General features: G+C 55.5%; 2 protein-coding genes and 1 non-coding gene across 5 annotated transcripts in view; 2 read left to right on the top strand and 1 right to left on the bottom strand.

Moving 5' to 3' along the window:
• Positions 1 to 9,905: 9,905 nt before the first annotated feature.
• On the top strand, positions 9,906 to 9,967 carry LOC117071709. Its single transcript, XR_004432459.1, has one exon. It is a non-coding gene; the product is annotated as a U7 small nuclear RNA (small nuclear RNA).
• Positions 9,968 to 15,456: 5,489 nt separating this feature from the next.
• BAG5 (BAG cochaperone 5) lies at positions 15,457 to 21,739 on the bottom strand. 3 transcript variants are annotated; one of them, XM_033191148.1, is made up of 2 exons: positions 21,545 to 21,739; positions 15,457 to 20,100 (listed from the first exon to the last, which is right to left on the bottom strand). In XM_033191148.1, the coding sequence occupies exon 2, from the start codon at positions 20,070 to 20,072 to the stop codon at positions 18,729 to 18,731; it is 1,344 nt and encodes a 447-aa protein (XP_033047039.1). In that variant the 5' UTR covers positions 20,073 to 20,100; positions 21,545 to 21,739; the 3' UTR covers positions 15,457 to 18,728. The 3 variants fall into 3 exon arrangements, with proteins under 3 accessions (XP_033047039.1, XP_033047038.1, XP_033047037.1); XM_033191147.1 differs by lacking the exon at positions 21,545 to 21,739 and adding an exon at positions 21,014 to 21,249; XM_033191146.1 differs by lacking the exon at positions 21,545 to 21,739 and adding an exon at positions 20,827 to 21,243.
• Positions 21,740 to 21,859: 120 nt separating this feature from the next.
• The window catches only part of LOC117071319 (cytochrome c oxidase assembly factor 8), a 34,000-nt gene continuing 29,094 nt past the window's right edge, over positions 21,860 to 26,765 (top strand). The window contains exon 1 of the mRNA XM_033191156.1: positions 21,860 to 22,053. Within this exon, the coding sequence (XP_033047047.1) occupies positions 21,892 to 22,053 (162 nt within the window). The 5' untranslated portion in view covers positions 21,860 to 21,891. The remainder of the gene's footprint in view (positions 22,054 to 26,765) is intronic.

Below are 26,765 nucleotides of genomic sequence, written 5' to 3'. Positions count from 1 at the left end.
TCTGGCAAACATTTCTTTTTATTTCTGAAACAAAAACCCCCTTTATTAACTGGAGCGGCAGCTCTCGGGCAGCTTCCTGCACGCGGCCGGTTGATCCTCTGAGGCTGCGCGGTCAGCTGCAGCTCAGTTTCTCCCAGTGTGGCTGGACTGGCTGCTTCTGAGCCCCAGACCCTGGCGCTCCCTGCTGCTGCGCTGCGAATGCCCTCGTGCTCCCAGAGAGAAACTGAGGCAGCAACAGCAGGTCGCTGTGCGCAGACCCCACGGGGCCCCAATTTGAATAAACCAATGTCTTTTACAAAATAAGAAAGTTGGGAAGTTTGAAGCTTGAGAGGCTGTTTTGTGAGTTTAAGGCGTGGCCACATTTGCGGGCATGCTGACAAAGTGCTGGGGAATGACAGGGTGGCTGAGATCCAACACTGAATAACAGGGTTGGGGAGGAAGGGGAGTAGACCTCAAACCAGGCTGGCCACAGACTCCTGGGAGCTGCGTGCAGGATTCTTCACACGATTCTGCTGGTGCATTTATTTGACAATTTCTAAAAGTTTTTATTTTTTAAAAAAAGGAGGCTGGGTGTGGTGGCTCATGCCTGAGGCCGAGATGGGAGGATCGCTTGAGCCCAGCCTGGGTAACACAGGGAAACCCTGTTTCTACAAATAATTAAAAAATAAAAAAAGGAAAGATGCCCCAGGCCAGTGGCCAGCACTGGTAGCCAGCAGGACCCAGCCTGTCACCCAGGGTGCTGGCACGGCACACGCAGGCTGAATGTGGTCTGGGGCCTGGCCCCTGCCTGGAAGCCCTGGACCTGTAGAGACGGGCCCTGGAGAGGAATGCAGGGCCAGCTGTGGGTGGGGGACCGGCCATGGATGGGGTGGGGACAGTGGGGGCGACAGGCTTGTTGCTAAGCTACAGGCACAATGGACATTCCGGGTGCCTGGCAACAGGGAAGGAGACGCTTCTTGGAGGGGGAGCCCTGAGGGGGCCAGGCCACACTTGTCCCTCAGTAATGCGCGCATCCCCACCCTCAGGCCATTGAGACTACACCGGCTGCCTGGCCCCTCAGGGTAAAGGGCAGCCACCCTCCTGGTGGGGCTTCAACAATCCCTGACGCCAGCCTCCACCCAGCTGGGGACCTGGTCCGAACGTGCCCTTGATGGCTCCTGCAGCCCCGAGCCCTGGCCTGCTCACCTTCGATGGCTCCTGCAGCCCCGAGCCCTGGCCTGCTCACCTTTGATGGCTCCTGCAGCCCCGAGCCCTGGCCTGCTCACCTTCTCGTGGCCTCTGTCTTGGGGCCACTTATGCTCCTCGCCTCTCCTGCCTCTGACTGTGCCTGCCTGGCTGGTGCCCCCAAGTGCAGGCGTGGGACCCTCATGGGGTTCAGAACAGGGCTTGGAGTTCTGGTAGAGCCTCCATCCCCTGCCACCCCTCTCCTGGCCCCAGACTCAGTAGCCCCTAGCCCTGCCAGCCAGGCTCTGCCAGAGTCACACTGCAGGGCCCCTGGCCCCTGTGGCTGTCCCTGTCCAGCCGCCTCTGGAGGGTGTGTGCCACTCCCTTCAGGCTCCACATCCCCCCTCCGTGGATGGCCTGCTAAGGAGCTCTGGGCCCAGCCGGTGGCCAGGAGGAGGGAGGCTAGGAGTTCACGGTGCCTGGCGGCCCTCCCCACCTCACAGACGGTTCCTGAGCTTCTGGGCACAGTGGTCAGCCCTCGCCCTTCCCCCACACACACGCTCTGTCCCTCAGCATCGCACTGGTTGGGCCTCAGCCCTGCCTCTTCCCCCAGCCCTAAAGGTAGAGGTCGGACCCCGGCTGCTGCCGAGGTCCTGGCTCAACCATACATTCCGTGTGCACAGTTCTTTCTGTCCTGGGTGGGCCAGGCGCACAATAGGCGCTCCATGAACACACAGTGGAGCCCGCCAGGCAGTGCCGCCACCCTCCCGTGCTCTCCGTCTCCGCTGCTGTTTGCATGGCTTTTGCCACCCTGGTCTCTGCCACCCGGTCCTCGCTGGCCTCACTGGGCCAACCCTCTGCCCCACACCAGGAGGTGTCCAGTGCCCTCTGGAGGGACGCCTCCTCTGTGCACTGCCTGGGGGAGGCAGGGCGGGGGCAGGTCCTAGCCCCACCACCCTGGGCGGGGCTTTGGCCAAAGGCCTTGCCCTCTCTGAGCCTCAGTCCCAGGGGTACCCTCAGGAGCTCCCGAACTGGGCTCGTGGGAGTCTCCTTGGGGCTGGCATGGGAAGTGCCCAGGAGTGCCCCAGGCCTGCCAGCCCCTCACTCCACCATGTGCATGCTAGGGAGGTGTGGTTTGAGCAGCTGGTCCACACGTCTGGATGGTTGCTCCCAGAGCCCACCTCGCCAGGCTCAGACTGCCCAGGCAGCTCCTAACACCTCAGGTTCCCCACCCCTTCCTGCAGCTGTCGTCCCCACCCCCAGAAGCTCGCCTGCCTCTCCTGGGGACCCAGGCAGACAGCTGGACACAGACCGTCCCCAGGGGAGGCCTCTGGAGGGGCCTGCCCCTCAACAGGTGTTGCCACTTGACCAGGAGCAAAGTCAGGGTTGGGGCTGCTCCCGCCCCTCCCCTGCTCTGTGCCGCCCCCCTGCAATGGAAGCCTTGGAGGAGGGCTGGGGCCCCTCAGCGTCTCTCCTGGGGACAAAGAGGCAGCTGCCAGCAGGGCGGGGCGGGGAGGGTGGCCTTTGTGCGCGCCGGGCCCCTCCTGGTGACCTCACCACCGGCCAGAGAAGGGCCCTTTCTTCCCAAAGGCAGCCGTTGGGAATCCGCCTGGGGACAAAGCCGCTGCCAGGCAGGGGACCAGCGAGTGGCTGGCTCCCCTCGTAGCATAAATTAGGGGGGGCTAGGGTGGGGGAGGGGACGGCAAGTACTTCTGTCCCTGGGAGAGGGTCACTTGGTGCAGACAACCAAGCCCCCAACTTACACGTGGGGTGCATGGGGCCACCCCTCCAAGCTTCATTCATTCATTCGGCCCATTTCTTCATTCCACAGATGGCTGCTGGGCGCTAGCCCAAGAGGCTGTGTGAGGGCCTTGGGGACACAGGGGATGCATCTGGTGGATGAGGGAGCAGTGGGTGAGGGGCGGGGGTGCCCAGTCTGGAGAGGAAACTAGGACAGAAGAGTCAGAGCTGCCCAGAAGCCCCAGGGCCTGGGTTGGGGCAGGCGGGAAGATCCATGCTGAGCACAGTCACCTAGCAGACCACCCAGCAGGGCAGTGGCCACAGCCGCCCAGCCCAAGTCCCAGGCCTCCAGGAGAGCTCAGGAAAATATTTGATTTTCAATGTGTGGTGTTGAGTGGCACCCACCCCCCATGTGTGGCCAAGGGCTTCCTGTCCCCAGAGTCTGGGTGACCCACAAAGTGTCCTCACAGCCTTGCTGGCCCTCGGCCTGGCTTCCAGGCCCCCCGTAGGACACTGTCCCCCTCCCCCACCTCCCTGTCTCGAGACCTCGAGACCTCGGGGTTGGTGGCCCAGGGTGGCCAATGCAGAGAGCAGTGTGGCCAGCATAGAGAGACAGGTGGCCCGAGAGTCCCACAGATGCCCAGTGCTACTCAGGCCCAGCTCCCAAGGCCTGTTCCTCTGCCTCCCAGGCACTGGGCATGTGCTCCATTCCCAAGGCACTGAGCACATCAGGCCAGACCAGGTTGTCTTCCTGCAGGAGGAGGCAGCAGGCCCAGGTCAGGCTGGGTCTGGGAGGCAGGCATGGGGTGTGCTGGTCAGCAGGGCTCACTGCCAGGCCCAGGAGGTGTCCTGGCCATGCAGATGACAGAAGGCCGAGTGGGTAGGCCAGAGGGTGTGAAGGGCCTTGTCCCATGAGCAGGGCATGCAAGCAGCTCCTGGCCTGTCCTCCAGCCTCGACACCTGAGGTCTGAGCTTGCCTTGCAGTCATCAGCAGAGCCAAGACTCCCAGATTTCCGGGGCTGGGAAAACTTCAAAGCCTTACAGAGCCACCAGGTCCACAGCTGCCCAGGGCAGGGGGCGCCTGCTGGGTGCTGGACCTCCCTGCACCCCATCTTCATCCCCATGTGTGGATGGGCAGGAGTGTCTGCAGGCCTGGGCCCAGGCCAGGAGGAGGCCTGAGGCTTCCGGGGCACCGAGCGACCACAGGCCGGGGTGTGTGGCTCCCCCAGGAGCCCCAGAGGCCCTATGCCCCCTCCCCGGCGGTGGAGTGAGATGGGCGGGGGCGGGTGTAAGTAGGCCAGCGCTTTGTGCAGCGTTGCCATGGCGCCACCGCCGCCTGTGCAGGATCCTCTGGGCGCGTTCCCAGAACGCAGAGCCTGCCAGTCGGCCCTCCCAGCCCTGGCCAGGCCCCATCCCAGTCGGGGGGCCTCAGAGCCTTCTCCACCCACAGGCTGCTGGGGGGCAGACTAATTGTCCCACTTCATTACACCCTCAAACCGCCAGCGCACACACATGCACACAGGAATGTGCACACGCTCACACATAAGTGTACATGTGCCACACGCAGGCACACACCCCACAGCCACAGGCAGGCGCTCAGTCCTTAGCGTGCCCCAGGGCTGCAGCCTCCAGGTTCACACCCAGGTCCCAGGGGCCCCAGGCCAGTGTGGGGCCTCCCAGCACAGCACACGGTGGTGGGCATGAACGTGCAAGGCCAGGGCCTGTCCCATCTTGCTTGCTGAGACTGAGGTCATTGCTGACTTTGGGGAGGAGGCTGGGGGCCTAGAATTCAGGGGACAAGCTGGCCTGAACCCCACTCCCCACCACTGGGCCTGTGGGACAGCCTCGAGGCCCTGCGCTGGGAGGGCTGGGATTTCTGATGCCGGCGAGCTGAGGCTGGGCCTCACCGGCCACTGGACACCAAGCGCCCCATTAGATGCTCACAGCCCCCAGTAGGGTGGACACCACCAGCCCTACAGGCAGGACAAAGTGGCCTGGAGATGGCATGGAGGGGGCCGGGTGGCAATGCGTTGCCAGGGTGTAGCAGGAGGGTGGTGGTCTCTTGATGCATGAGAGGCCCTGGGCGGCCCAGCCTGACTCCCGTTGTCAGCTGACGTCACAGGGCGGAGAACCTGGGTATGTGGGGAGACAGATGGCCCTGGGGTCCCTGGCTGCCCTGAAACCTGCTGACGAGGACCCCACCAAGGGGTGGGACGGCTTCCTTGCAGTTGACATCCTGGAGAGGGGACAGGCTGTAGGCTGGGGGGTGGGAACGCTGGGAACACCCAGGCCCTCTCTGAAGACCACAGCTGGGCCTTCTGACCCCTGCCTCAGTCTCCAGCCCAACAACACAGAGCTGGCCGAGGTCTTTACCCCACGCATGCCGCTGCTGGCTCCTGAGGGGCCAGTGGACGGGGACCCGGCGGTCCCTTCCCAACAGGAGGCCCACGGCTCTTGGCACTCCTGCAGAGGCTGCGGCTTCCCCAGGAGCGCGTCAGTCCTTTGGGATAAACGCTGCTGCCTGTTAGAATCTGAGGCCCCTGGGATAGGCTGGAGCTGAGGCTGACGGGTGGGGCCCTCGTCACCCAGCAGTCCCCCTGCAGCCCTCCTGAGCGTGACGCTGTGCAAGATGTGCCCAGAGGTGCTCTCAGAAGGCAGGGCTGGGCTTGGGGCAGAGCAGGAATGGGTACTGAGAGGCCCCAAACAGCTTCCTGAGGGAGAGGGGACTTCACAGAGGCAGCTGCTCGGGGACCCTGTGGCAGGTGTGTCTGCTGGCACCGAGGTCTTTTGGGCAAAGCAGGGAGACCTCGGGGACGTAGAGGCCAGGCTGCGGGGACCTGGCTTGTTCCTGCAGCTTCAGCGACAGGCGCCGAGGCTCACTTTAGGCAGAGGCCTCTGCCACCAAGAAGCCAGGCTGGAGGGCAGGCGCTGATTCTCCATCACCACACCCAGAGCCCCCGCTGGGCCCAGCGAGGCACAAGGCAGCCAGTGCCGTGGCCCCACACCCTGCCCACTGGCTGAGCTGTGCAGCATGGAGGCAGCTCTGGGGGCAGGTGTGCACAGCAGTGACCCCTGTCTGCTGCACGGCCGCCTGAGCTGTCCTGGTTGCTGCCAGCACCACTGTGCAGTATGGTGACCCCATTAGCCAGGGACGGGGCCCGCACACAGGAACGTGTCGGGGGAGTCACCAAAGGCTTCTTGCCAGAAGTGGCATTTGGCTTGGGGTGTGGAAGAGGAGCACAGATTACCCAGGAGGGCCAGGCCAGGGTCCAAGGAAGGGGCCACCTGTGCAGAGATGCAGGGCTGATGGCACAGACCTTGCCCATAGGCCCTGCCATGGGGAAAGACAAGCCCCTGCCAGCCGGCTGGGAGCCACCACCATCCTGATGACAGAACCACGCTGGCAGGCAGGGCAGGCTGCCTGTGGTAGAACTAGGGAGTTGGGGGGTAGGTTAGAGACCGGCAGATCTGCGGGGACTGCGTACCAACCCACGATGGTGGCAGGCGGTCACTGGATCCCCCGCGCAAGTGCCATCCACCCCCAGAACAGACGCGCAGTTCAGGCGAGGCCATGGCCACCTGTCCACCATTGGCCAGGGCAGGTGCACCCCGTGTGGCCCAGGCAGGATAGCTGTGCCAGCCGGCTGGCCCCAAACCACTTCCGGTGTTCTGGGCTCTGCAAAACCTGACCTTGGGCGCCGCCTGGTGACCAGACATGGGAGAACCAAGCAGGCAGGTGGGGGCCTGGAGGGGCAGGCGCTTGGCGTTTGGGGGACCTCCAAGGTCAGGGAGCTGCATGCTGTGCAGGTGAGCCACCCTGCAAGCCAGGGGCTGTAGGGAAGGCGGTGGATAGCAAGGGTCTGTCTGGGGTCCTCCCTCCACCCAGCCTGGCCAGTGCCGATGCTGAGCTGTGCAGGGCCCATGTGCACTGGGACTGGGTGAGGGAACGGGCCAGAACAGCCCAGGCCATGGTCCCCACCCCGGCAGGGACAGGCCTTGCACATTCAGCTAGAGGTACCCCCTGGGGCGTGCTCTCGGGTCTGCCCTGGCACAGACCTACTGCCGGTGTGGGCGTCCATGGCAGTCACTGGGCCAGGCTTGGTGGGCTGCTGTGGGCCAGGCCTGGGGGGGTCCCCGAAGAGAACCCAGCCCAGGGGCAGCCTGGGACTGGTGCTGTGCTGTGGGAGCCGCTGACCCGGGATGCAATCCTGCCCTTGTTGGGGCCTGCTGCCCCAAGGCCTGTGGGATCTGGCCCTCCAGACTCTCCCCTGCCTGCCTGGCTCCAGCCTGGGGGTCCTTGCTCCAGCAGTCCAGCCTGCACACTCTTCCCCAGGCCCACACGGCCTGCTCCACAGGACCGCCTGCATAGCCACGCTGGTGCTGGGGTGCCTGCTTTTCCTTTGAGGGGCTGGGTCAGGATTAAGGGCTAGAAGATGCCCTTTCCTGGGAGATGAAACCTGGATGCACAGAGGAAGGAGCACACACACCCAGGAGTCCCGGGCTGCCAAGAGCACCCTGGGCTTGCTGTGTGGCCATCTACAGGCAGTGCCCAGACCAGACCGCAGCCCAAGAAGGCAGCTGGGTGCCTCGCTGCCCCACACCTGCACTCTGACATCCCCAGTACGTTTTTAAATTTTTGTGTGTGTGTGATGGTCTCGCTCTGTCGCCCAGGCTGGAGTACGGTGGCGTGATCTCGGCTCACTGCAACCTCTGCCTTCTGAGTTCAAGAAATTCTCATGCTTCAGCCTCCCGAGTAGCTGGGGCCACAGGTGCCCGCCACCATGCCCGGAACCTTTAAGAAGCAGTGCCCTCTGCTCTCCGCGAGGCCTAGTGGGTTCTGCTGCCCAGCCTCTACAACTCTGCCCCATGGCTGACCCCTCCTCCTGCCAGCCAGGCCGGAACCTTGGGCGCCCCCATCCCCTGGTGCTGTCCTCACTGCCCCCAATCCTTTCCCTGACTCCCTCCCCCCACCCCACTGCTGCCCCCAGGGGCACTCAGCAAAGCCTCCAAATCTCCCTTGGCTCGTGGGGCCCAGAAAGCCCTGGCAGTCCTGGCACTGTCCCCTACCCGCTGCCTGAAGTTCTTCCAGGGCCTCCAGTATGCCCAGCCCTGGCTCTGGGCTCTGCTTTTGAAAAGTCTTCATTTTCCTTTCCATTCCCATGTGCAGAGAAATGCCAGCTGCGCTGGAGGAGTAGAGTTGGGGGAGCCCCGGGAGGATCTGAGCATCCCAATTTCCTGATCTCTTTCTGGATCTTTCATCTCTGGCCATCAGCAAGGCCCTGCCTCTGTGCCAGGCTCTGTGTAAAGGGTGCACCCAGCGGGGCCCAGACTACCCCATCACGGGTGATCCTGGTGGCACACGCACAGGGCTCATGCACACCCAGCCACACCTGAGGGCACCGGTTCCTGCTGACCCCCCATACCCCACGAGACGGGTGCCCACGGAGCTTTGCAGCATGTTCCCCAACTCAGGAGGCAAAACCGCCCCCTCAGCTCCGCTCCTGCCGCCCCTGGGGCCCATGCCACCTGCAGGGTGCACCTGCAGGTGTCAGCGTGTTGAGCCAGGTGCTGCTCTAGGTACGGGGGTACAAGCAGGAACGGAACAAGTTTCATGTCCTCAGGGTCTCAGGTGGCGGGGCCCCTGGCATCGGGCTAGGTCCTCTGAAGGCGATGGGGCAGGGAGGGGCAGAGCACAGGCATTGTGGTTGGAGACTGACTGCAGCTGACATCTGGCACGTGCTGCCCGCTGGGTACTTTGGCTGCTGGTGGTCAGAGGATGGCTTGGTCATGCCAGAGCTGGGACACAGCACAAGCCGGTTCTTTCTGTGGGAATGGCCATCAGGTGGCCTGGTCATGAGGCTGTTTCTGCCCATGACCCAGCACCAGACAGCAGCCGTTCCACTCACCCTCTCTGGGTGACTGGTACACCCAGAGACAGCAGAGGGGAGAGGGACCGCGAGGAACCCAGCCAGCCCTCCACATCCGTTTCTGTCCGTGTGAGCAGGGCCCCGGTGCCCCTCTAGGCCCAGCCTGCCCAACCTAGGAAGGGCTGGCGTGGGACCCAGGGGTGGGCAGCTGGCTCCATCCTGGCTCCCAGCCACACTGAGCCTAGGGCACCATGCCCTTCTGTCAGCCTGCAGACGCTTGCTGGGTACCCTCCCTGCCCCAGGCCTGGCAGGAAGATGAGGTGACAGAGGCGGCCCTGGGGAGCTCCTTCTGCTTCTTACCTGGCCGCCCCTCACCTAGGCCAGGGCCAGATCCTGGTCCTGCCCGACCTTGCCCCGCCGCGGCCTCTGCAGGCGCAGGACCTCCGAGCTGCCAGGACATGGCTTCTTGTCTCCTTCCTCCCTCCTGGTCCACGCAGCAGTCCTGGGTGCCCCCGCCCTGCACGGTTATGGCCCTCTATCGGTCTGCCCTTCCCAGCCCTCGCCAGCCTGTGAAAGCACTGGGGATGCGGTGAGTTCATGTGCCCGTGGGGAAGGGGCCAGCAAACACACCAAAGTGGCAAACAGCAGGAACATGAAGCTGTGAGGGCTGGTGATGCCGGGCGGGAAGCCAGGCGGGGAGGCAGGATGGTGTGTGGCCTGACCCCACCTCGCAGCCAGGAAACAGGCACACAGAGATGTCTTGCACGTGTCAGGGCCCCAGGTAGGTGGCTGCAGGAGGCTGGGACCTCAGGTGGGCCTCCCCAGTCACACAGCCTTGGCTGACCTGTCTGTCCTCTCGTCCAGCCACAGGGAGACAAAGACCTCTTTGTCTCTCCACCCTTCCGCCCAGAGCCTCCCCAGCCAGTGCAGCTCTGAACATGTCCCCAAGGGAGGGAGACAGTCCCCGGTGGGGCCTGGCAGTCCTGGCAGCTGCCCTGAGGCACAGGCCCTGGGGGACTCGGTGCTTTGAGGGCAGGGGCAGGTGATGGAGGTGGGCTGGGGAAAGGGAGCTGAGAAGGCGGCAGTGTGGCGTGTGTGAATTTGTTTATGAACTAGCTGCAAAAATGTCTTTTCCAATGTTGCAGCTCTTCTAGAATTTGACTAGCAGGTTTTCCGGTCTTTACTGGAAAGCCCTTTAAATAAATACAAGAAAAGAAAAAGCAAAAAAAAGTCTTCCTCAATCAAATCCGAGGTGATTCCTTCCCCAACCAGGCTGGCTGGGTGGGGAGGGAGGGCCCGAAGCCCAGGCTCCTAGGGAAAGGCTCTGATCCAGCTTCAGGGCCACAGCAGCTCTGCTCCCCACCTCAGGGCTGGGCTGGGACACCGGCCCTTCCTGGCAGGGGTGTCCTACCCCTCAGAGAAGCCTTGGGAGGTGGCCAGCGCTGGGCCACTGCCCCTCACCAGGCCCAGAGGCCCAGAGGCCCAGTTCTCAGTCTGAAAAGAAAACCTGCCCTGGGCCCCTTATGACCAGGTGAGGCTTGGTGGGCACAGGGGACTTGGCGGGAGCACTGGAGCCCAGGGGCCTGGGAGGGGCCCAGGTCTGACACCTCATCCTGCACAGGCTCTCTGCAGGCCTTCAGTTCCAGAATTGTGTCCTCAAAATCCTGTTGATGCTGCCACAAGTGGGCTCTCTCCTCCCCCATTCCGGGAAGGTTCTGGGTGAGTGGCTGGCCGTCCCTCCCACTGGGAGCTCCAGTATCTGAACTGCCAGCCACCTGCAGCCCCCACCTCACCCCAGGCAGTACTGCACCCTGGGCTGGCGGGACCAGCCTGGAGGGCCCTCCTGGGGCTCTGAGGCTCATGGACAGCCTCCAAGGGAGCGTCTCTGCTGGTCTCATTTCTGTCTGGGAGGGAGTTGGGCGAGCAGCGGGGAGAGGCTGAGTGGATGCCTGCCCACCTGGAACAGTGCTAGGTGGGGATGGGGGGCACCACGGGGCACACACAAGCCACCAGAAGGGCCGATGTCCACTTGGAACGACAGTCAGGGGCGCGGCTGTGTGGGTGGAGGTGGCCTGGAAGAGCAGGTGTGGCAGAGCGGCCGCTGGCTCACGGGGACTGGCAGAGCGCTGTCCTGCTGGGGCCATCCCAAAGAGAAGCATGGCCCGTCACTCCCCAGGCTAAAACCATCCACAGCTGCCCCTCCTCATGGCTGACGCGCAGCTCCTAGGCCCCACCCCCGCGCTCTCAGGTCCCCTTCTCTCCCTCACCCTATGGAGAGCAGAGCTGCCTCCTGTCCCTCGGAGGACTCTCAGGCCCCAGCCCTGTCCCAGCAGCTTGTGGTCCAGCTTGGCTGGCCCTGCTAAGCTCTCCAGGCTCCAGCAGCAGTGGCAGCTGTCAGCACAGCCAAGCCGCCAGCACTACCGCCTCCCAGGCAGGTGGCACTCTCACTGAGGAAGCTCTCCGCTTACCCACTGGAACAGTGTTCACGACTACGGTTGTGCCTGGGAGGAAGACGAGCTCCTGCACTTCCCATCACATTCTGCTGCTTGTCTGTGACCAGCTAACCTCCCCACCTCTGCCAGGAAGCCTCCCTGGGCTTCTCAATCACCCCATCACATCCGGCCAAAGCTCCTTGCGACGGATCCCTCAGAAAGCCACGTGGTCTCTACAGGGGCCCTTGCCCCCGTTCCATGCCTTTGCCCCCAGCACCTCACAGGCACTCGGCAGATGCTGGTTAAATGGAGAGTCCACCCCAAGGCTCAGCTAGGCTCCCTCAGTCCTCCTCACCCCCACAGGTTAGGTTTCCTTCAAGTACTTCACCCAGCAACCAGAAGATTCCTCGTCATCTCAAATCGGTCTGAAAGGCACACTAGGCACGTGCTGGCCCTGACACTGCCCCTCCCTGGTCCTCTCCAACAGCACCGAAGACATGGAGGTCGGCCCAGGCTCAGGAATCACAGAGCTAACTGCTCATTTCAGTGTCACAAGCATGAGCAGACGAATTTCAGAGACAGAAGCCAACATCGCCACCCCTCATCTTTAGAGGCTCCAGCCAGCCTGGCCTCCGTGGCTCGGTGGTCAGCCAAGGGCTCTGGAATTGGAGAGGCCTTGCTGCTCCAAGGCAGGGTGTGATCCAGTCTGCCCTGCTGGCCCTCCTGCCCTGGGGACAGAGTGGGAGGCACTTCTGGTTCCACCCAGGCTCTCGGGGATGAGGTGGCTTCAGGTGAGAGATCCTGAATGGCCACCCCCGAGCCCTGGTGGAAGGTGCAGCAGAGGGAAGGTCCTTTGGAGCCGATAAGCAGAAGGATTTTAAACTCTCTGAAGCTATCTGAAGATCTGAGATTTTTCCACTCATTTATTCAGCAAGTATTCACTGAATGCCTATTACATGCCAGGAGCTAAGGACACTATTTCCAAAGAACAGCTCATCCAAAAGGCATGTGAGTGCCCATTACTGCCAGGACCTGAGGCTGCATGGATGAAGAGACAGATCTTGCCTTGAAAGGCACTGTGGCCTGGCGTGGGAGACACAGGTGAGCCAATGTGTTCAAGACCTATTCATAGGGTACAGGAACAGAAGATACGCTCCACGGCCCAAGGGATGGGCAGGGAGGGCTTCGGATGAGAGCACCAGAACCCGGGGCCATGAACAGCAAAGTCATCTGATGACCTTGCTCCGCTCGGCACTCAGAACCACCCAGCTCCATGTCCCAACACCCACAGAGGACTGCGGTGGGGCAGACACCAGTGTGAGACGGAGACAGAAGGTGGGGAACTGGCAACATTCATCTGAAAACGCGGCCACAGGGAAACAGTTCGAGAACTGGAAGGAATGTCTAACACACACTGAAAACCTGCCAGTCGCTGCGACTGCAGCGGGGACCAGAGATGGAGAGGCAGCGTGCGGCACCGAGTCCTTACCAAATGGGGTCACAGACCCCTGGCAGCTCCAGAAAGACCAGAGAACCCTAAAGAGGGAAACAGCTTTACCTCACTTCAACCTTACTGCAGAAAGATACATTTTTGCAGTTGTAATTCACCAGTGGAAGGCCTGTGGACAGAATGAAGCACTGGTTTGAGACAGTCTTTCCACGATGAGGGATGCCGGTTCACTGACACAGTGGCTTCCAGACGCAATACTGGAGCTGAATGCTTCACATTAACCAGCCGAATCCTTCAAGCCTAAGCGCTGAGTACTGCCCACCTTTCAGAAGCAACGGAAGCTCAGGGGCTCAGCTTTGAAAGTGGCACAGCTCGCCATGCACGGTGGCTCACGCCTGTCATCCTGGCACTTTAGGAGGCTGAGGCGGGCAGATCACGAGGTCAAGAGATGGAGACCATCCTGGCCAACATGGTGAAACCTTGTGTCTACTAAAAACACAAAAATCAGCTGGGCGTGGTGGCGCATGGCTGTAATCCCAGCTACTTGGGAGGCTGAGGCAGGAGAATCACTTGAACCCAGGAGGCAGAGGTTGCAGTGAGCCGAGATTGTGCCATTGCACTCCAGCCTGGGCGACACAAAAAAAAAAAAGAGGCCCTCAATTAGGGTCCAGCTTATACCCAGAATCAAGAGCCAAGCTTGCCAGGGCACTGCCCCTCAGCCCCTGCCACCTCGTTCCAGCTCAGGCCACAGCCCACTCCAGGGTTTCTTTTTTTAAAAAAAAATTATATTAATTTTTTTGTAGAGATGGGGTCTGTGTTGCCCAGGCTGGTCTTGAACTCCTGGGCTCAAGCAGTCTTCCCACCTTAGCTTCCCAAAGTGCCAAGATTACTGGTATGAGCCACCACACCCACCGTCTCCTGTCCTATTTCCTTTTTATTTATTTATTTATTTTATTTTTATTTTTTTTGAGACGGAGTCTTGCTCTGTCGCCCAGGCTGGAGTGCAATGGCCAGATCTCAGCTCACTGCAAGCTCCGCCTCCCAGGTTTACGCCATTCTCCTGACTCAGCCTCCCGAGTAGCTGGGACTACAGGCGCCAGCCACCTCGCCCGGCTAGCTTTTTGTATTTTTTAGTAGAGACAGGGTTTCACTGTGTTAGCCAGGATGGTCTCGATCTCCTGACCTTGTGATCCGCCCGTCTCGGCCTCCCAAAGTGCTGGGATTACAGGCTTGAGCCATTGCGCCCGGCCGTTTTTTGTAGTTTTAGTAGAGACGGGGTTTCACCATGTTAGCCAGGATGGTCTCGATCTCCTGACCTTGTGATCCGCCCGTCTCGGCCTCCCAAAGTGCTGGGATTACAGGCTTGAGCCACCGCGCCCGGCCTTTTTTTTTTTTTTTTTTTGAGACGGAGTCTTGCTCTGTCGCCCAGGCTGGAGTGCAATGGCCAGATCTCAGCTCACTGCAAGCTCCGCCTCCGGGTTTACGCCATTCTCCTGCCTCAGCCTCCCGAGTAGCTGGGACTACAGGCGCCAGCCACCTCGCCCGGCTAGTTTTTTGTATCTTTCAGTAGAGACGGGGTTTCACCATGTTAGCCAGGATGGTCTCGATCTCCTGACCTCGTGATCCGCCCGTCTCGGCCTCCCAAAGTGCTGGGATTATAGGCTTGAGGCACCGCGCCCGGCCTTTTTTTTTTTTTTTTTTTTGAGACGGAGTCTTGCTCTGTCGCCCAGGCTGGAGTGCAGTGGCCAGATCTCAGCTCACTGCAAGCTCCGCCTCCCGGTTTACGCCATTCTCCTGCCTCAGCCTCCCGAGTAGCTGGGACTACAGGCGCCAGCCACCTCGCCCGGCTAGCTTTTTGTATTTTTTAGTAGAGACGGGGTTTCACTGTGTTAGCCAGGATGGTCTCGAACTCCTGACCTCGTGATCCGCCCGTCTCGGCCTCCCAAAGTGCTGGGATTACAGGCTTGAGCCACCGCGCCCGGCCTCCTGTCCTATTTCTAACCAGCCTTGAAGAGCCCGGTGAGACCCCTCCCTAAGCCACTGGTCTTTCTCCGGCTTGCGCTTGACACCTGCCCTGACACCAGACATTCACACCTGAGACAGACCAGGAGTGGCTGACTCCCCTTGTCCCTTCCTTGACTAGACTGGAATTTCTCCATGGCCACTGGTGGCACAATGGACTCTTCAATCCTCAGCGCAACACGAGGATACGCTAGGAGCCTGGTTAATGCTGCTTCCAGTGTAACAGGTAAAAATCCTCACGTGTGGTAGAGGATTTATTCAAAAGCTCTTATTTCCCCCAGAGTGTTTCTCTTTAACTGTACACATCATTTCTCTTGGCTCTGGGCCTATCATGTGTTTGCGAGGCTCGCAAAGGCTGCCTCTGTTTGGATCACCTGAAAGATAAAAGCAGGCAGAGAAGACAACAAAAATACAATAGAAGGCCAGGCGCGGTGGCTCACGCCTGTAATCCCAGCACTTTGGGAGGCTGAGGCAGGTGGATCACGAGGTCAGGATATCGAGGCCACATTGAAACCTCATCTCTACTAAAAATACAAAAAATTAGCCGGGCATGGTGGCGGGCACCTGTAGTCCCAGCTACTCGGGAGGCTGAGGAAGGAGAATGGCATGAACCTGGGAGGTGGAGCTTGCAGGGAGCCAAGATCGCGCCATTGCACTCCAGCCTGGGCGACAGAGCAAGACTCCATTTCAAAAAAAAAAAGGACTCCTCATTCAAGTCAGACAGTCCATGAAGGTGATAATATATAAATATATAAAGAACACACACCTCAGACTCACAGCCTTTCACCACTGCAAGCATAAGCTAAGAGACTGGTTTTATTTCAAGAATAACTAAGGGTATACTAATACATGCATCTCAAAATAACATTGAATTATTGAAGACACACTGTTCCAGGAGTCACAGAGTTGACAGAGAGGGGACAGGAACCGATGTACTAGAAAAACACACTTGCATTATACATCAAAATTGATGGCCAATATTTCCCTAGGTATTAAAAGAAAAATACCCAACAAATTAAAAGCTGAAAAGCTGTGCCAAAAAAAAACAAAAAACAAAAAACCAAAACCTTGCATGTACAAGCTAAGCTCAGACCCTTAGAAACCAGATAGAAATGGTCAAAGTCAAACAAATGAGAAAAACTGGCTGAGCTTCTCAAACTAAATCATATCAAATATATGTACATTTTAGCAAAATAAACCACTACACTTTGTAGACATATTCATAACATTTATTTTAATAACTACTTCATTATAGGCTGACTGGCTTTCCTGTTTGGATAAAGTGTGATCTGAAAGCAGTGCTGACTGAATGTAAATCAAGGGAACGTTCCCAGTCATTTTTGGCATGAACATGGATTACAGTGTTTAATGCAGACCCAAGGCCACACATTTTTGGGGAGTAGGTTTTACTTGCAGTACAGATTCCTTTCATGTAAGATCACAAAAATACAACACAATGTGACAAGACCCGTTGAAGAATTACATGCAGTAGCTCATATTAACACAAACAGCTCCCCATGAGGGCCGAGAAGAGCTAAATCCGGTGTCACTAGGGTTCATTGCAGGAGTAGAATAATCCGGTACAAGGATCTAGAACAGATTGAAACCAGAAACAAAGCCATGCCTGACAGTCATTCAAGGTCAATCTGATCATTTTCATGACCAAAATTACCCATGTGAACAATTCAAAATGACCGTGGAAGAGCTGAGCACCCTGTACTCACACAGGATGCCCAGAGCTTGGCAAAAGGTACACAAACACTTTTGTTTCAAAAGAATCACAGAGACATCTACTTTCAAAGAACAATGGATACTTTTAAAGGGAATGCTGATGTTTAACTTTACATAATGAAATTAAAAATGTAAGTACTACTGTGGTGAAGAATGTGCCTGAAGTGTAATCAGGATTTCCTGGCGGTATAATTAAAGAGCTCTAATTTAAAAATTCTTCCTGGGCTGGGCGCCGTGGCTCAGACCTATAATCCCAGCACTTTGGGAGGCCGAGGCAGGCGGATCACGAGGTTAGGAGTTCGAGACCAGCCTGACCAACATGGTGAAACCCCCGTCTCTACTAAAAATACAAAAATTTGCCAGGTGTGGTGGCGCACACCTGTAATCCCAGCTGCTCAGGAGGCTGAGGCAGGAGAATCACCTGAACCTGGGAGGTGGAGCTTGTAGTGTAGTGAGCTGAGATGGCAGCACTGCACTTCAGCCTGGGCAACAGACTGAGACTCCATCTCAAAAATAAATAAATAAAAAATAAAAACTCTTCCGCAAGATTTTAAGAGCATTCTAAAATTATGATACAGAAAAGCAATCCTAAAACTACTCTGGCCAAAACGTGGATTCGAATGACCTGCCTTGTCCCAGGAGCTGGACCTGCAGTAGTGTGGGAGCTCACAGCCTCAACACCGACTGCCCTCTGACCCCACCATCCAGTGATTCTAAACATTTCTAGTAGGAAAGACCAAGGGATTTTCATGATCGGGAAATACTGAGAGACAAACTGAAGATCTGTTAAGGGCTATGCTTTTGTCATCGTTTAGGTATTTAAGGCTACTCCTTTAGCCAGCATACTTTCAGCTGTGTAGAGTGACAATTTCCCTACACAAAGTTACCAAATTAGCATCTCTGAAAGAGAATAATATTACCCTGGATTTCCAAAGATGCACTCTAATAGGATGACCAGGCAAAAAGTGACCCGGGGGAGGAGTTTGTTATAACACCCGGACCAACGTGTTCTCAAGGCACTTCAGAACTTCGGGGAATTACTTCATACTGGATCCTCAGAAAGTACTGACGGAAATACACATCCTTTAGCAGAAGAAAGACGCTTCATGCAGGATTGACTTTAATGGCTCTTTCAGGCAACAGAGAAACCACATGCCCGTAACATGAGCTCAGGTGTTCAGCAGGCACCCAGAGGAAGCCTTTAATTCCGAGCAAGTTTCACTAATTAGTCCTGGAGCAGGTGTGGTTTTGATATTTACCATGTGAGTGGTTAACAGCTGACTGCCTAGGAAAACCTAGGAAGACCTGGTCCCTCTGGGTTACTGACAGCATCCACCCTCACGTTGTAACACAGCACCGGGGAGGTGTGACAAGGTTGTGCATTTTACAGCCTTGGACCACAGAAGAGAACCATTACATGCTACATTCAGACTTTTTGGCTTAGTTTTAGTATAACCTGACACTGGAAAGCCATCTCCGGTCTTCATTCTCCAACTACAGGTATGGGTGCTTCCTTTTCTTTTTTTTTTAAAGCCCATAACTTCATTTAAAGGTTCCCATCCTTATGAATTACTCACTAAGGAAAACTATAAGCTCAGATTTTAGAAAAAGCAATTTACAAGATATTATTGCTGGTCCTTTATCCCTTCTCTTTAATGCAATCTCAAAGGTTTTTTGGCTATTAGTTTTCACAATTTTCTTATGTTGCACACAAAAACAGGATTCCTCTCTCTAAAATGTAGAGCATGGGGAAAACACAGATGCTGTTTTTCCAACTAAAAATGTTTACAAAGAACAGATTGTCTCAACAAACAAAAAAACCCCACCCCATTAGGCTGGGTAGGACCAATAAGTGAAAAAAATGTCTTCCATCGAGCATAGTAAAACAGAACATGTACTTCTTGTGTTTGAACCTTACTCCTATTTAACCAAAAATTTCCCCTTTCTCATAATTTTCCTAGTATTATGTAAGGTTATGCCTAGTTCTAGATTCTGAAATACCTGCATTTTAATGCTTGCACAACCCATTTTAAATTTACAAAAGCTGCCTCTATTTCATTTTCTGATTGAAAACACACAAAAAAAGGACAAACCAAACAAACCACACCACATCATAGAGATAATGATCCGAATGGAAAAGTTAATGTGCTGTAATGATATTTGTCTTGCAACATCACAAGCAGCAGATACTGAATAGAATTTGCTTCAATCATAAATACTGAGACTGAAATATGCACGTATAAATCAATGAACTGAAAGCTCTCTATACATAGAAGCACATATGAAGTGCAAAACAATATCAAAAGTGAGATCTCTGGTATTTTAGTACTCCCATTCATCGGATTTCAGGTCGAGATAGCTGAGAATATTCTGGGCAAGCTTCACAGCCTGTTTCCTGGCAGCCTTACACTTCTCTTCTCCCTGCGGATCAACAGCATCCAGGGCTAGCAGCTGCTTGGTGAGCAGCTCTTCCAGCCGGATGTAGTTCTTATCGGTTCGATTTCCATCAAATGAAAGAACTTCTCCCTGGATCTCAGACAAGTTTCCAAGGACGTTCCAGACGGCTTTATGGGATGGGTGCTCCTCACAAGCAAACAGCTTTCTTTTCTCAAGGGCCTCCTTCAAGTCAATATACGTGATCAGAGTTTGCACCTCGATCACTGCTCTTCTCCTGGCTTCCCGGATGCAGGGGTTTTTTTCAAGACTTACCTCATCCAACTGTCCAATTAAACCCTGCAATTCTGTTTTGGAGCTCAGGTACAATTCAGGAGGGTTTTGTGCTTGGAGAAGTTCATTTTTTATTTCTCTCATTCTCGTGAGGACCTTTTCTATTTTTAAAATGGAATGATTCTGTCTCAGGTCAAATGCTTTAGTCGTGTCTGCTTCCTCTTCCAAATCCAGATACTTCAATAATTTGTTGATATCTTCTACTACCTCCCTCCGATAATTTCTGATTTCTGTCCGGCCGCACACATCTAGAGCATCTAGGTCAGCGATCAGCCCTGAGAGCACACAGGATAAGTGCCTGCAGGTCTCACTGTTGTTCACGCCCATCAGAAGTGCAATCAGGACTCCTCGGGCCTTGTTGACCTCACACATCACAAAGTTGATTTTGGCAACGGAAGGATGTGCATCCTCGGAAAGCGGAAGGGAGGGCTGCTTTTTCATGCAGTCTTCGATAATCTCTTGCACCGCACAGATTTTGGTTAAAGTGTGATACCTTGCTTTCCGCAAGGAGATTTTTCCTCCAGTTTTAACATGTGTCAGCCTCAGAATGATATCCTGGATGCCTTCTTCAAACTCATCAGTTACGCAGTTGCCTCCATTATAAAATGGCACAATTTTCTCTCTAACGAGGGACTGGGCTTCCTCAAATATGTTCTGTATTTCAATCCGGTGTGGGTGGTTTGCATTCTGCTCCAACTCTTTGAGAAGACGTTCTGTCTCCTGTGCTGCCCTCTTCCTAGCTTGCTGAATATCTCCTTTTCCTTCAGTATCTACAGAGTCTATTTCAAAAAGTTGTTTTGTTAGAAACCTCTCCAGTTTCTTGTAATTCTTGTCATCTGACAGACCACTGAAGCCGACAACTTGCTGTTCTACACTTTTTACTTCCTTTTGGATTTCCTGAAGCCTACTAATAGAAGGATGTTGGTTTCCCATATCCATACTTTTGTTGTGTTCAGTTTCACAAGCACTAAAAGATGACAAGAATAACTTATTACAGCACAAGGCTTCTGCAGAACACTAATGGTATACTAAGTCATTCTAAAATTCTCATTTTAAAAAGGTATACTTTCGAGCAGTCATCCCACCTCAGCCTCCCCAGTAGCTGGGACTACAGGCGTACACCACCACGCCCAGCTAATGTTGTTATTTTTAGTAGAGACAGGTCTCACTATATTGCCCAGGCTAGTCTCAGACGATCCGCCTGCCCCCGCCTCTCAAAGTGCTGGGATTAAGGTGTGAGTCACCGTACGCGGCACAAACTATTTGGAACCAGCAGGGCACCTTTATGCAAGGTGAAACAGTAGCTCTTGTAACCTTCCGAACACTAACAGTACCCCGCCCCGCCACACAGCTATGCCTAGTTTCCAGAAACTCTAAGCAAAATAAACTGAACCAGTAGAACAAAAACCAGTGGCTCTCAGATATCCCCAAGGTCCCCACTTCTTCGTTTCTCTCCATCCCTTTGTGCACTTCCCCTCCCCACCCTTTTAGTTCCTCACACATCTTCCCTCCCAGATGTCTCCCTGAAGAGATAAAAAACCCCACAGGTAACGAAGAGCGACCGGGATTGCGCTGAAGGGCGCCACCTTGGGCTTTCGAGGCCCAGCACCTCCTCAGCCCCCAACATGCGCCACTCTCTCAAAAAAATACAACCTGTGAAAACGTGGTAACTATGAATAATTCATTCACTCGCCTCCCACTGAGAGTCCACAATCGCCTAATGCACGTTTCAAGCTCTTGGCTTCTATCAAACGGCTCGCTCAAGGTAGGTAACCAATGGAAACGCATCATCCATCCCCTGTGGATGTTCTGGAGGCCACGGAGGGCAGGCGGCCCGAGTTCCTTCCTCCCCGCCTCGCCCTTCCCTCTTGGCTCTTTACCCAGAAGAGGTCTGAGCTGGCTGCGATCTTGGCGTCCCGTGGCTGAGGTGGCGAGGTGGAAGATCAGCCCTTTACGGGGTGCGGCACCGGAGCTGGGCCCCCAGCTGCATCCCTCGCGCCCCTCCAGACTAGGTCTGAGCGGGGCAGCCGGTGAAGGGGCCGGCGGTGAAGGGGCCGCTACTGGCTGCAGCAGCCGCTCCGGGCGTCTCGGCCTGGGTGCCAGGGCGCGCCCGCAGGCCCTGACCTCACAATGGGCGCGCGAGGGGCCCTCGGCCCGGCCGGGGGAAGCCGGGGAAGGAGGGGAGCCAAGGTCCGGCCGGAGACACCAGAGACCAGGCCCGACCACCCCTGGACAGCGTCCGAGCCAGGGACGGGGACGGCGCCGAGACCAACTCTGCTCGGCCTGTGCCGACAGGCCGCGCTGGGGTGGGCGCTGGCGGAGGGGTGGCCCAGCGGGGAGCCCCGCGCGGAGGTGAGACCCCACTCGTCCCCCCGACGGAGGGAAAAGGCCGCACGCCGCGCTTCGCTCACCTGTCCCGCCCGCGCCATCGCGCGATGCGTCGCCGACGCTTCCACGACTTCCGCAGCTCCGGCTGTCGCCTGGGCCAGTCAGCCCCGCCCCTGGCCGAACACCCCTAAACCCGAGGACGCCTCCTCCGGCGTCCGCGCCTAGCCGCCGCCAGCGCCACGCCCACCGCCAGCGACGCGGCAAGGCAACCTGGAGTGCCAGCGACCAAGGAGCGGCCGCCCGGGTCAGCCCGCTCCGCCCGCCGCTCCCGTAGCCCGTCGTACCGCGGGGAAAGCGCACCGTCGGCCGCGCCGCCGCCCTCCCTCGGGCTTCGCGACCCTGCCGTAAAGCGGCCTCTCTCGTCGTCGCAATGCTGCCGTGCGCCGCGGGAGCCAGGGGGCGTGGGGCCATGGTGGCCTTGCGGGCGGGGAAGAAGAGTCTTCTCCGCGCTCTCAGCCGCTCCTTCGCCTGCCGCGGTTGTCAACTCGCTCCGGAGCGCGGCGCCGAGCGCAGGGATACGGCGCCCAGCGGCGTAAGCAAGCGCCTGGGGATATTGGACCGGGAGGGGTGACCGGAAGGAAAGACAAACCCGGGCCTCGGGGCCGCTGCCTGCCATGCACAGCCGCCTCAGGCCTTTCTGCAGGTGCGCTCGCGTCGTATCCCGAACAGTCCCGCAGCCCCAAGGCTTCCGCGTCCGCGCTCTCGGTCGGATGGGACTGAGGGTGCCGCCGCCACGCCGGAGACTGTTGACAGGCAGAACCTTTAAGCATAACAGAGTCACCTGGCAAGTTTGTACCTACTTTATTTGTTCCCGAGAATGATTATTTTTTATATTTAAAGAGCTCTTGGCTTAGCGTGCATTTTTTTTGTTTTTTTGAGACGGAGTCTCGCTCTGTCGCCCGGGCTGGAGTGCAGTGGCCGGATCTCAGCTCACTGCAAGCTTCGCCTCCCGGGTTTACGCCATTCTCCTGCCTCAGCCTCCCGAGTAGCTGGGACTTACAGGCGCCCGCCACCTCGCCCGGCTAGTTTTTTGTTTTTTTTTTTTTTTTTTTTTTTTTGAGACGGAGTCTCGCTCTGTCGCCCGGACTGGAGTGCAGTGGCCAGATCTCAGCTCACTGCAAGCTCTGCCTCCTGGGTTTACGCCATTCTCCTGCCTCAGCCTCCGAGTAGCTGGGACTACAGGCGCCAGCCACCTCGCCCGGCTAGTTTTTGTATTTTTTAGTAGAGACGGGGTTTCAGCGTATTAGCCAGGATGGTCTCGATCTCCTGACCTCGTGATCCGCCCGTCTCGGCCTCCCAAAGTGCTGGGATTACAGGCTTGAGCCACCGCGCCCGGCCGTTTTTTGTATTTTTAGTAGAGACGGGGTTTCACCGTGTTAGCCAGGATGGTCTCGATCTCCTGACCTCGTGATCCGCCCTTCTCGGCCTCCCAAAGTGCTGGGATTACAGGCTTGAGCCACCGCGCCCGGCCCTTTTGTGTGTGTGTGTGTGTGTGTGTGTGGTGTGTGTGTGTGTGTGTGTTCTGGCTTTATTAAAATTATTAGAGCTTTTCTTCAAGCGGTGAACACTTTATCATCGTACTTTTGTAGTACTTCACGTTCAATAGTTGTTCTTATTTGCAAACTATGTGTGGGTATGTGCATGTTACTGGCCAAAGATCCGCAAAGAATGTCTGTAGCAAGAAAGAGTGGCAAGCAATTTTTTAAGTCATACTTTTGGGAGGGATGTTTTGTTTAAGGGAGGCCTAGGCCTTGATTCCATCTGTCAGATGAAAATGTTGACTAACGGTGTGGAATGGGCTGGAGATAAAATATTCAAGCAAAGCATGCAAATACCAAACAGGCTAATGAAGGAGGCTGGAAAACTTGGTTTAAACAATAATTAAAGAAGTGTAAAAAAAGAGCTAATTAAAAATTGTTCGGGCTCCCTGGCTCACACCTGTAATCCTAGCACTTTGGGAGGCCGAGACGAGCAGATCACGAAATCAAGAGTGAGACCATCCTGTCCAACATGGTGAAACCCCGTCTCTGCTAAAAATACAGAAATTAGCTGGGCGTAGTGGCGCACGCCTATAGACCCAGCTATTCGGGAGGATGAGGCAGGAAAATCGCTTGAACCCGGGAGGCGGAGGTTACAGTGAGTGGAGATCGCACCACTGCACTCCAGCCTGGCGACAGAGGGAGACTTCATCTCAAAAAAAAAAAAAAAAAAGCTAATTAAAAATTGCAAATGTACTTGCTTGTACATTTTCATTTCTGTTGGGCTGTGACTGTTAGCACACTTTTATAATTGTAGCTTTGAAGGTCTGTCTAGTTTACAATTTAAACAAGAAGTTACCAGGGCAACTTGTCAACTAGACGCCCAAGTGGCTGACTCAGTTCTGTGTTACAGTGGCCAAGCCCTTGCCTTCTATTCCTAGAACATAGAAACCCACCCAGCATCTCCGTCTTTGGGCAGAGAGATACAGCAGGTGTCTGAAAATGCTCTAAGAGAGCAAACTGGAAATCAACCCAGACATTTCCCAGGGGGAGGATTTTCCCTAGCTTATTTTGTGAACTTGTGCTGGAAAGAAACAACAGCACCCAAATAAGGATTTCTCCATTGTCATATAGACTTCTTCTTTTTTTTTTTTTTTTTTGAGGCGGAGTCTCCCCCTGTCGCCCAGGCGGGAGTACAGTGGCGTGATCTCAGCTCACTGCAACCTCTGCTTCCTGGGCTCAAAGGATTCTCATGCCTGAACCTTCCGAGTAGCTGAGATTAAAGGCGCCCACCGCCATGCCTGGCTAATTTTTTTTTTTTTTGTATTTTTAGTAGAGACAGGGTTTCACCTGTTGGCCAGGCTGGTTTCGAACTCCTGACCTCAAGTGATCCGCCTGCCTGGGCCACCCAAAGTGCTAGGATTACAAGTGTGAGCCACCATTCTCAGCCTTAGACTTCTTGTTAAAGTAAAATAAGTCTTACCATGGGTCTGTTCTCAAGATGAGAGACCTCTCTGCCTTCTTTGTTTTTTCTTTCTTCGAGATGAAGGTTTTGCTCTGTTGCCCAGACAGGAGTGCAATGGCACAGTCTCAGTTCACTGCAGCCTTCACCTACTGGGTTCAAGCAGTTCTCCTGCCGCAGCCTCCCGAGTAGCTGGGATCACAGGCACATGCCGACACGCCTGGTTAATTTTTTTTTTCTTTTTTTAGTAGAGATGGGGTTTCACTATGTTGGCCAGGCTGGTCTCGAACTCCTGACTTCAGGTGATCCACCCGCCGCGGCCTCCCAAAGTGCTGAGATTACAAGTGTGAGCCACCGTGCCCAGCCAGCACCAGCTTTTAACTGAAAAACATTATAGAACTTAAGAGTTAGGCACCATTCTTCCTTCCAAATCCATCTTTAAAACTCAGCTTTTCAGAAATATAACTGCTTTTGGTAAAGAAAAAAATTAGACTTTTTTTTTTTTTTTTTTAAAGCAATTTATTTGGAGAGGGGATCACATGTCCTTTAAAACTTCCTACAGTCTGGATTTTGCTGATTGTGTCTCCATGGTGTAATTTAGCATGTTCCTCTGACCTCTTTCTTGTAAATTGACAGCTACATTCTAGACCTTTGACCACATCCAGATTTTTTGTTTGTTTTTTGAGACAAAGTCTCACTCTGTCACCCAGGCTGGAGTGCAGTGGCGTGATCTCAGCTCACTGCAACCTCCACCTCCCAGGTCCAAGCAGTTCTGCCTCAGCCTCCTGAGTAGCTGAGATTACAGGCGCCTACCACCACGCCCGGCTCATTTTTGTATTTTTGTAGAGACAGAGTTTCACCATGTTGGCCAGGCTGGTCTTGAACTCCTGACCTCAGGTAATCTGCTCACCTCAGCCTCCCAAAGTGCTGGGATTACAGGTATGAGCCACTGTGCCTGGCCCAAAGTCACTTTTAGCTTCAAAAATGAGCTGTAGAGTATACTTTCTTTTTCTGTTTCTATGGATTGTTTACTAAGGTTTGAATTTTTCTGTAACTGGTAGAACCTACAAGTCATTTGAACCAGAGTTTTCATAAGAACAGGTCATTTTAACCCCATCTTCTTTTTGGTTAGAGTTACTAAACTGGTAAATAAAAGTGATCCGGCCAGGATCGTGGCTCACACCTTGCCAGCACTTTGGGAGGCTGAGGCCAGCAGATCACCTGAGGTCAGGAGTTCAAGACCAGCCTGGCCAACATGGTGAAATCCTGTCTCTACAAAAATACAAAAATTAGCCGGGCATGATGGCGGTACCTGTAATCCCAGCTACTTGGGAGGCTGAGGCAGGAGAATCGCTTGAACACAGGAGGCAGAGGTTGCAGTGAGCTGAGATCGCGCCATTGTGCTCTAGCCTGGGCGATGGACCAAGACTCCTTCTCAAAAAGAAAAAAAAAAAAAAAAGAATGATCTATTGCATATTGATTTAAGCAAGACATCTGATAAAGTTTCTTACGTATTTTTGAAAACTGTGTCCTGTGTTATGGTGCTTGAAACACCAATGGAAACATTTGTCTCAGGGTGGTTTGTATTTCCTGCACAGGTTCTTCATGAGGTGCCAGTGATACAGAGATAAATGTATGTGCCTCTTTTCACACATGCACAGATGGCTCTCCAGGCAGGAGCTCTGCATGCTAACACATGCCTGCCTAGTGCCTAGAGCGGTGCTTGGCCTTTGCATGGTGGCGCAGGTACAGACAGGTTGATGCTTATGGAGAAAGGGTGAATCCGCTATGCCCATTTTGGGAATCTATCGGAAGTTAGTTGTTTGCAGCTCCAGGCAGGGTCTCCTGATGGTACCAGGGGAGCACCACCCTGGGCCTGCCTGCCAGGCACAGAACTTCAGAGAGGAGGAGGGTTGGAACAAGCCCACAAATAACGATCTTTTTCCCTTTTTTGGAGATAGGGTCTTGCTCTGTTGCCCAGGCTGAAGTGGGCAGTGGCACAAACACAGCTTACCACAGCCTCAACCTCACTGGCTCAAGTAATCTTCCTGCCTCAGCCTCTTTAGTAGCTGGGGCTACAGGCACGTGCCACCATGCCTGGCTGATTTTAAAAAAAAATTTTTTGCGGCCGGGTGCGGTGGCTCAAGCCTGTAATCCCAGCACTTTGGGAGGCCGAGACGGGTGGATCACGAGGTCAGGAGATCGAGACCATCCTGGCGAACATGGTGAAACCCCGTCTCTATTAAAAACTACAAAAAACTAGCCGGGCGAGATGGCGGGCGCCTGTAGTCCCAGCTACTCGGG

The sequence above is a fragment of the Trachypithecus francoisi genome, unplaced genomic scaffold, assembly GCF_009764315.1.
Source record: "Trachypithecus francoisi isolate TF-2019V2 unplaced genomic scaffold, Tfra_2.0 Lachesis_group3, whole genome shotgun sequence".
In the NCBI taxonomy this organism is placed as follows: Eukaryota; Metazoa; Chordata; class Mammalia; order Primates; family Cercopithecidae; genus Trachypithecus; species Trachypithecus francoisi.
The sequence above is the reverse complement of the archived record's forward strand: the minus strand, read 5'-3'. Positions and strand labels throughout refer to the sequence as shown.